This window comes from Acanthaster planci, linkage group LG10 (assembly GCF_054643075.1).
Source record: "Acanthaster planci isolate LZ-2023a linkage group LG10, COTS_SCS, whole genome shotgun sequence".
In the NCBI taxonomy this organism is placed as follows: domain Eukaryota; kingdom Metazoa; phylum Echinodermata; class Asteroidea; order Valvatida; family Acanthasteridae; genus Acanthaster; species Acanthaster planci.
In genome coordinates this window covers 7,713,342-7,722,002 of record NC_141786.1, presented here as the reverse complement: position 1 = coordinate 7,722,002, position 8,661 = coordinate 7,713,342, and the positions used below count along the sequence as shown (strand labels likewise).

The 8,661-nt window shown below is 42.5% G+C and overlaps 1 protein-coding gene across 1 annotated transcript; it reads left to right on the top strand.

The window, feature by feature from the left end:
* Positions 1-2,563: 2,563 nt before the first annotated feature.
* On the top strand, positions 2,564-7,912 carry LOC110976712 (TLC domain-containing protein 5-like). The gene is made up of 3 exons (XM_087142468.1): positions 2,564-2,881; positions 5,943-6,196; positions 7,371-7,912. Exons 2-3 carry the CDS (start codon positions 5,989-5,991, stop codon positions 7,844-7,846), a joined length of 684 nt encoding a protein of 227 aa, XP_086998594.1. The 5' UTR covers positions 2,564-2,881; positions 5,943-5,988; the 3' UTR covers positions 7,847-7,912.
* Positions 7,913-8,661: the final 749 nt, after the last annotated feature.

The window sequence follows — 8,661 nt, the reverse complement described above, 5'->3', positions numbered from 1 at the left end:
ACTACGGTTGACTAGGGTCTTTCGCACTTGACTTCACTACACACGCGCTAGGTACGAAGTCACAAATCAACCGATAGTTAACTATGGCCGTGTATGTTTGCACCGGGACCCAGATCCCGATCAATGATCCGGCGCTGGTTCACTGACACCAGAATCCGCATAATGGATAGGCCGAACCAGCGCTGAGATCACTGATAGCGATCACGATCCTTGTGAAACAAACAGGCCCTAGTGGTCCTTGATGGAACTTGCCCAAAATTGGACCAGCCAAGTGGTACCCTGCGCACCAAAGATCTGTTACAAGTAAAAGTGAAACCCAGTGCTGCAAAACTAAGGTAATGGCGCCCTTTAACGGCAACAGCAATAAACGTTTCCACGGATACTGCCATCTTAAGTCAACTTCTCTAAAGCCTGGAGAAGGAACGCAAGTCGTGCAGACACAGACACAAATGGAAGACACGTTGCATGATGTCATTCCACCAAAACCATTGAAACAAAATGGCGTCAGAACCTCAGTGATGTTTTACGGAAAATGTGCTTTTAGACTGACTGTACCGCCTCGTGATGCAAAACCTGTACTCCAGTTTAATGCATTTCATTGATGGTCAGCAATTAGTTGATCATAAGGGTGTGGTGTGCACTGAGGAGAAAACGGGCAAAAATAGTGGAACTAGGAGAGAGGGACATCGTTGCACGCCGGTCAAGTCAGCATGCGTGTTTGTATGGCTACTTGATGCAGACAGTTAGCAAAGTGTATCTGACCTGCGTTTGCCTGCGTTGTTGGCGACACCTCCAATTGGCGTGTTTCCGTGTATCGGCGTTGCAGTTTGTGTCTTGATTGCTTTGGTCTCTGCGTTTTTACGTCGATATTGAAACCAGGCTTTAGTTGTGGTCGCCTGATATCGGAAAGCAAACATCGTCGCGGCATCGTGTTCTTACGTGTCTCTGTATAAAGAACGCATTTCGCCAATTTCTGCCCCACTGCCCATCTAACTACCAGCAATATGTGTCCTTTTGCCCCAGAAATTTTGGCTTCACTCAAACTCAACAGTCAGTCTCGAACTTTTACCTTCAGGAAAAAATACACAGGAACTATCCCTCTCGTGCTGAGATTTTCGATTTTATTTCTGGTGGCAGAAATGGATCTGCAGTTGTATGGAGTCGAGGAGTTTATGTTCAGAAAACTATGCTTACCAAACTGCAGCTTAAATCCAAACTGGGAACGAGGCCAAAGTTGGACGAATACAAAATGATAACAGTATTGCGGCTGAAGCCGTCGCTCTGGGTATGTGTGAGTATTACAGTAATACTGCTGTAAAATAATAACAGCAACAGATTTATTTTCGGATGGGAGCCATGTCATCTAAATAACAAGATTATTTTTAATGGGCCGTCTATCTATATTAAGCTTACATTATAAAATATACAACAATTAACATGACACACAAGGACTAGGAATAACAATTAGAAAAAGACGAGCAGACGAGGTGATGTGCGAAGTTGACTTTCGTTACGTGTTCTGCAATGGAAAGATTGCACCAGAGACGGTGCGATATCCTAGCAAAGACTTAGATCAAGGTGATTATCCCCTTGCAACTACATACACCTCCTGATTGAAAACCAGGAAGGATTTTTATCTAGCAAGAGAGGCAGGATAACATCCTATACAAATCCCGAAATTATATGTGACCGGTTCAGTTCTTTGGAATTTCCAATGACAGTATGATCACTCACTAAAAACAACGAAAGCCCAGTCGTGCCACGGACAAAAAAATCTTTAGTCAACTAAGTTGTTATTACAAATTATAGTAATACGTAATATCGAATCAGTTGACAGATTTTGGGGGTTTTCGTAAAACAAAACAACTTGAAATAGACAAGAACAATTGTTCATCAGCCACCTTTTGGCCACCGAGCATCAAATGTAAGTTAAGTCTCCAAGCTACGGTGATTTTATCGCAAACTCAAATACTGTAAGAGAATACAGAAGGTGTACATCTGTAACATGAAAAAGCTCCTTTAAGGCTATGGTCTCTATCTGCCCTCCCCTTAGAGTTTCATAATTGCAACCAAAATCCTTCATATACACTTCCTCCCCGTGCATAGACGCGTTTCCAGGATAGTTTATAAGAAGGGGCCCCTCTCCTGCCAGCAGCAAGCTAACAAGCAACTGACGATGAAATGGGTCACTTCTCAGATATTTTCCATCAAATTGGTGATTTCATCCACTGTCATTTCTTTGTCTTTTAGTTCCCCCCCCCATTGTTTTTACTAGGGGAGCAAGCGCCCCCTGTCGTGACACCCGGCTCTGGGGCACGTGTTTGTATTACGCAACTTTCTGGGGATACACCATGCACTTTCCTATGAAAAAACTGTTTATTACCAGTCTTGTGAGAAAACTAGTCTTTACCCGGTGGAAGTTTTCTTTTTGTAATGTCGCACTTCCCTTGGCAAAAGAAGACATCACGCAGGGCCACGATCATTGTCTTTATTCAAGTCGGGTTTCCACACACACACAAAAATCGCTCCCCTGCACTCGTTGGTGCAGACTACCATTCCGTGTCAGTGGAACAGCAGACACAGGATAAAGCCGATAAGACACGGGTTTTTAGTTAGATATGTTGATCCATTAAGTACTCTGGCTAGATATTTTGACGACAAGTGGATTACTATACGTCGAGGCAGACTTTAGACTTCAGAAGGGACCGTTTAAACTGAAGATAAAAACCGTCGGGCACCCACGGGTAGGTAACCTAGATGGGGCAACCTTTTACAAAGCAGGAAAGTTTTGTTGAGTATCCAGTCAGTGTATTTTACTTTGATTAATTAATCTACCACCGACGCGTTCAGACCGGATAGCAAGCGACATGACATCCAAACGGTGAGCACGTAATTAACAGCCTTCCAGCTCTAAGTTCTCTCATTCAGCGCTTGCACAGGCAATGCGCTGGTCAGATATGACACGGTGTTCACGTACCCGAAGCTGTGCATGTTTATAGGCGTTGATAATGCAATACAAATCCAAATGATTGGGTAACCGACCGATAATGTTAGGACACCAGGCAGAACCCAGTGACTGGTTACGGTTTTAAGTCTATTGTGTTCAAACAATGGTGACCCACAAATGTTTTTCAAAGGAAATCAAGAAATACATTTCAAACCTTAACATCAGTCTTGATTTGATACATACGAGCCTATATTGATCTTATGTCTACGTGGCACAATAAACGTAAACAGAAGGAATGTTTCTAAACAGAATTTATGTAGTGTGAGTTTCATTCATTATTATAACTCATGAATCAAACCAACAATCACAATCATGATATGTAATGCATTTGTATAAATAAGTGCATTTCTGAAGTCAAAGCATTCAATTTAACTTTTCCTTGTGGGTTCGCTAGAAGATATGGTAAAATTTAAGTGACTACGAAAGAGGCAAAGTCCTCAAAATTAAAAGAGAGACGTTCTCGAACTCTTCCATAAGCACTCGTCCAATCCGAATAAGATCAGCTATCAAACCTTGACATACAGAAACTTTTGAAAAAATGTCTCCCAAAGTGTTCCAGAATGCTGTAAGGATCCTACGACTGTCACATTATCAGCCTGTTTTTGTTTTTTGTTTTTGTTTTTACATTATCGGCGTCAGGCTTATTTGGTTAGTACATAATCAATTGCTTCGGTAATCGTTATCGGTACGTTATCATTTGAAAATTGTCACATGTTTTGGCATTTTTCAAGAAATGTTTTGCAACACAATCTTTGATTTAATAAGGGGTGCTTGACCGGTCTTCAAACGCTAGTTTATCGCGTATTATCAGCGTTTATTCTCCTGAGCCGGTGTTTAACGTTGTAGTTTTGGGATCTCTGATCGAGATCCAGATCAGTGTGAAACAAGCAGGTCTTGTGTACCCATTCAACAACGCGCAAAGTGACCGTGTACCTGAATTAACATGATGCCCGCTGCTGACGCCAATGTACCAAGGTAGGCGTAGTGGGAACCAATGAGTCTGTCTCTCTGCAGTCAAAACTTGACACAAGTTCCTACTTTGTGTTGCATCGCACACTAGGCATCTTTCAACATTTCTAAATGTACTTTTTAGGTGCGTTGCGTACACGATGCATTCATGCGTTTCACTTTCACGGACATAAAATCTTCCCCTTAACATAACACACGTGTGCGATACGCATCGCTTGGCGCAAGTATTAACGCGCATTATGGAAAGGCGCCTTACCGCTGCGCGCTTCAGTCTCTATCAAAGCCGGTTGCTTAGCCATGCTCGAAATGAGCTTCCAGAGCTACGGCTCCACGTCTATTGTCAGCGAAATCCTAGGCGTATGATACGGCTCTAGACACCATAATGAATGCAGCCAGGAGAATGTAAAACCAATAGCAATTTTGACTTTCACAAAACATTTACTTGAAATTGGTCTAGTGTCCAGCATTCGCGAAGAGGACGACGGGGTAAAAATGTAGCTGTTCCAGAGTCATTGACGAGGGCGACCATACTCAAGGTTTTGCGGCTTGTATTAAATTCACTGCCGAACAGATCAATGCTCAACGTGGCTACAGAGTTAGATGAAAACAAACTCGTTTTTATTCCTTTTCCGTAAAACGCCTTCTTTTTCACGAAGACCCAAATTTCTCACCAGAGACTAAAACCTAGGTTTTCCATAAAATTGCAGGAAAGACGGGATCTTAATTGACAAAAAATACAAAACGATGTTAGAAGTTAATTAAAAGTGATTTTGTAGACAAAATAAACTCGCCTCTTTGTGAAAACGCTAAAATTTATGTGACTTTGGTCTATTCGTGAAAAGCGTGTGCTATTTTACCAGGTACAAAATTGTTGTATTTGTATGTACATTTCCAGCGTCAAATTTGTCTCTTCATGAAAACAGTACAGCCAGTTTGACCGTGAATTTGCCCTTTATTGCTAACGCTATACCTATGGAAGATACCTTCGCCACTTTGTGCACAAGCAAAATGCGGAATAGTTGAAATTTTGCCCAAGGCAAATCATCGTGATCTTGCTAGTTTCAGTAGAATTGGTAATAATGATTTCACAAAGTTGTAGGCATCGCCTAACCTCATTGATTTTGCCCCCGAATAAAATTTGTAAAAAAAATCATGATTTTGTTCCAAAGTGTATCTTTGTAAAAACAGTGACGAAATGTAAGACGTTATGTCTGTCGTTTTAAAGCAAGACCCAGTGAAATATGGAAAGTCCAGAACATTGAAGTTTGGGGCGATCTCAGCGTGGTGCACCTTTAATTAAAATAGCAATGGAAATCACTCTTCTGCCCAAACATTATAAATTCTGTAGCCATAAAAAGAGAAACGTTTATTATGTCCTTGTAAAGCCAATTTGATTTTGGAATAGCTGTGAAATGTCCTTTTCTATGCGAATTCAACAAACACTCTGTTTTCATTTTAGGAAAGTATTGTACGTTGAACAAATTATTTTTCCCAGAAAAATTCAGGCCACGAAGTTTTCTGATGGTATTGACCTATTGAAGGACAAACGACTGCACTGGTTTAGCTTTAAAGGGAAAAAGGTGCATCTTGAGACCTAGATGAAATCGCTTACATTTCCTGCGCAATTTCAATTCGCTTCACCGTTTTCTTGGAGATTTCTCTCGCTGTTCTCTGCCATTCAATTATCTCAACTGCAGGCAGTGTTCACAATATTCCTCATTGGGCAAGAAAAACATAAAGATGTTTCCCAAGACAAAAACGACTTGAAACAATTTCCACGTAAGATAAAAACAGTGTGGTAAGAGGATGCCAACAAGTGATGTGTGGCTGTGGAAATGCATGATCAGCCGACACGTGGACTTGTTTTTACCCAAACCGAAGCCTCAGTGACCCGTGTAACCTGTTAGCAGCTAAGCCAAAAATCTCCTTCATTTTCAGAATATTTGTTTCACTTATACATATTCAGATATCTTGGTAACCGGCTCTAGTTTCTTCAAGGCAGCCAATGCACCATGGAGCTCAGCCCAGCCGCCATCTTGTTCATCGTGGTGACGTCATTTACATTATGGAGCGCCCTCTATGGCCTTCTATGCCTCCTTCTCCCTCATCAGACAAACGAGTGGAACTACCGGGTGGTGGTAACCGTCCATTCGCTGACCATGCTTGTTTTGGGGGCAGCATTTGAATTGTTCATCGACCCATGGCGTTTCCCCCATCTAGGTAGTTTGGTTTTGTGTATTGATAAGAGTAATAGCTATGCGGTGTTGTGGTGTTTGTGAGGTATAATGAAACAGTAGGCTACGGGTGTTGGATGTGGTATGACGTCAATTAAACACACTTGATTATTAAATAAGTACTTGGTCTTCCAGCAAGCAAAGGACAGAGAGTTCACCGTCTCAAAATTGTTGGACTGTCCTCTGAATACGTTTGTATGGATTTCTGGGAATTAAAAGTAGTCCAACTTGGGGCATACGGCTCAAATTCACTACTAAATTTCGCTTTTCTCTCTCGCGTTATCCGGACATTTAGTGAAACCAAAGAACCAAAATACACTCTATAAACGTCCGGGTCAGATTGACCCAGAATTGGGTCCCATTCGGTAAAACCTTTTTCCGGGTCAAATTATGACCCAGAAAAGGGTCATACCGAGTGGGACCTAATTCTGGGTCAATCTGACCCGGAAGTTTTTAGAGTGTACTCATCACTATTTTGATATTTTCTCAAGATGTCACTTATATGATGCATTAATCTCAGGACGTCGTCATCTTGCCTCCAAATTACGTCATCGTGAGTTTGATGGCATTTCCAGGGCTTCGTAACTGTAAAATCACAGAAGTTTTTCAGTTTTCGTCATTCGCTATTTCAACTCAGAAAAGAGCCAGGCGTTTACGAGCCACCTACAGTAGCCCCATCTCACACCTTTTACAGAGGGATACATGGGCTCTCATTTTCTGCAGAGTGAACTCAGTGGGCTGAAATGCAAACCAAGGCGGACTACTACCAGATGTTACGTTCCGAGAGGGGAGGGGGACACACGCCTATAAGCCGGAGGTGCCCCCCCCCACAGCTCCCCCATCATGAGGGATAGGGTCTGGGAAATAATAATTGATGGGTGCATTACACTGATGATCATTTTATGTCTTATTTCTCAAGGAATACAGACACAGGATGCAAAGCCAAATGAAACTCCAGACTTGCGTAACATTTTCTAATACTACCGAAGGATAACCTAAAGGCGAACTCAATTACTGTCGAGAGGGTCTCCTAAAATGTCAACAAATACAAAAACACGCTAAAATCACACATAGAGATTTATAAAGACAAAACTCAGAATTAATTAATCATCATAGTGTGTGATCGTGGGCTGTCGTTTTTGTTACTTTTTCCCCGCCAGGCCAACCGTCCAACAGCAAGGAGTTGGCAACTCTAGCAGTGTGTCTTGGCTACTTTATCTACGACTCAATTTACACCTTGTACAGTGGCAAAACTGTGTCAATGAATGTCCACCATGCGGTGTGCGTTGCAGGTCTCTGCGTAGCCTTGACATCAGCCGTCAGCGGTGCCGAAATCCTCTTCTGCCTCTTCCTGGGAGAACTGACCAACCCACTGTTGCAGGTGCGCTTTTTCCTGCGTGCCGCAGGCATGACAAAACACATCCTGTACGAGGTGAACGACGTCTTGTTTTTGGTGACGTTTATTGTTATACGTATCGGCCTCGGCTCGTACCTGCTCTACTGTGTCCTCATGGATCCGGTGCTTCATTTGTTTTACAAGACGGGTGGGATTGCACTGCATCTCATTTCGGTAGTTTTCATGGGAGAAATGCTGACGGTTAGTTATAAGAAGTACATACAGAAAAAGAATGTGTGATGAGATTTCACTGGATTAAAGAAAAACGTGCACACTTGTGGTAACAGAACTGCCATTGCCGGAAAACAGTGCGTATAGGTTGTATTGGATTTTATGGGTTCTGTTGGAATTATGTAGCGAAACCAAAAGAAAGTAACTGCAATCATGCTCTAAGAACAACCGCCCCCATGTGCCTAACTCAATCAAAACCAACAAACACAGAATCAAACGTAAGGAAACCGAACGAAAAACATTAAATAAACGACCAGGACAAACGTACAGTGTGATCGAGACCACGACCAAGCTCAAATTTAGAAAAACAAACAAAGCAAAAACAAACACTACGGTACCAAACCAAAAAGGGTCGGTGACAGTTTGATAGTTGAAAATTACCAGCAAATTGAGTCCAAGCCTTATTGCAGCATCATTTTCATGCACGGATATTTTTAGGGGGGGGGGCAATCGCTCAGGAACAAGTTGGGTATATAGTTGGATATGTACAACCGTTTCAGAACGGTTGCGTGTTAATCCACAAAGATAATGGTGAAGGCAGACATTGAAATAAGGAGATTCACGCGTGCCCATTGCGTGTCTACGCATCCGTCGCAGCTGCTGCACTATAACGTAGTGACGTAGCTAGGATTTTGCTAGTGGGAGGGGGGCGCACCAGCATCTTATGGGGGGCACCAGCTTTCAGTGATGTAACTGACAACTGTCAATCTAGTCTGATGGACTTGGGAGGGAATGGATGACCCGCAATTCCATTCAGGGGCTCCACTGGCTCTCTACATGGAACCGTAATTTCATATGCAACGGCTTTCAGTGACGCACAGGGT

What these genes read in the sequence shown, in the direction of transcription:
- LOC110976712 (XM_087142468.1), top strand. Translation starts at nt 5,989, where the DNA reads ATGGAGCTCAGCCCAGCCGCCATCTTGTTCATCGTGGTGACGTCATTT. An exon ending in ATGGCGTTTCCCCCATCTAG is followed by an intron (nt 6,197 to 7,370) that starts GTAGTTTGGTTT and finishes TTTCCCCGCCAG; the next exon opens with GCCAACCGTCCAACAGCAAG.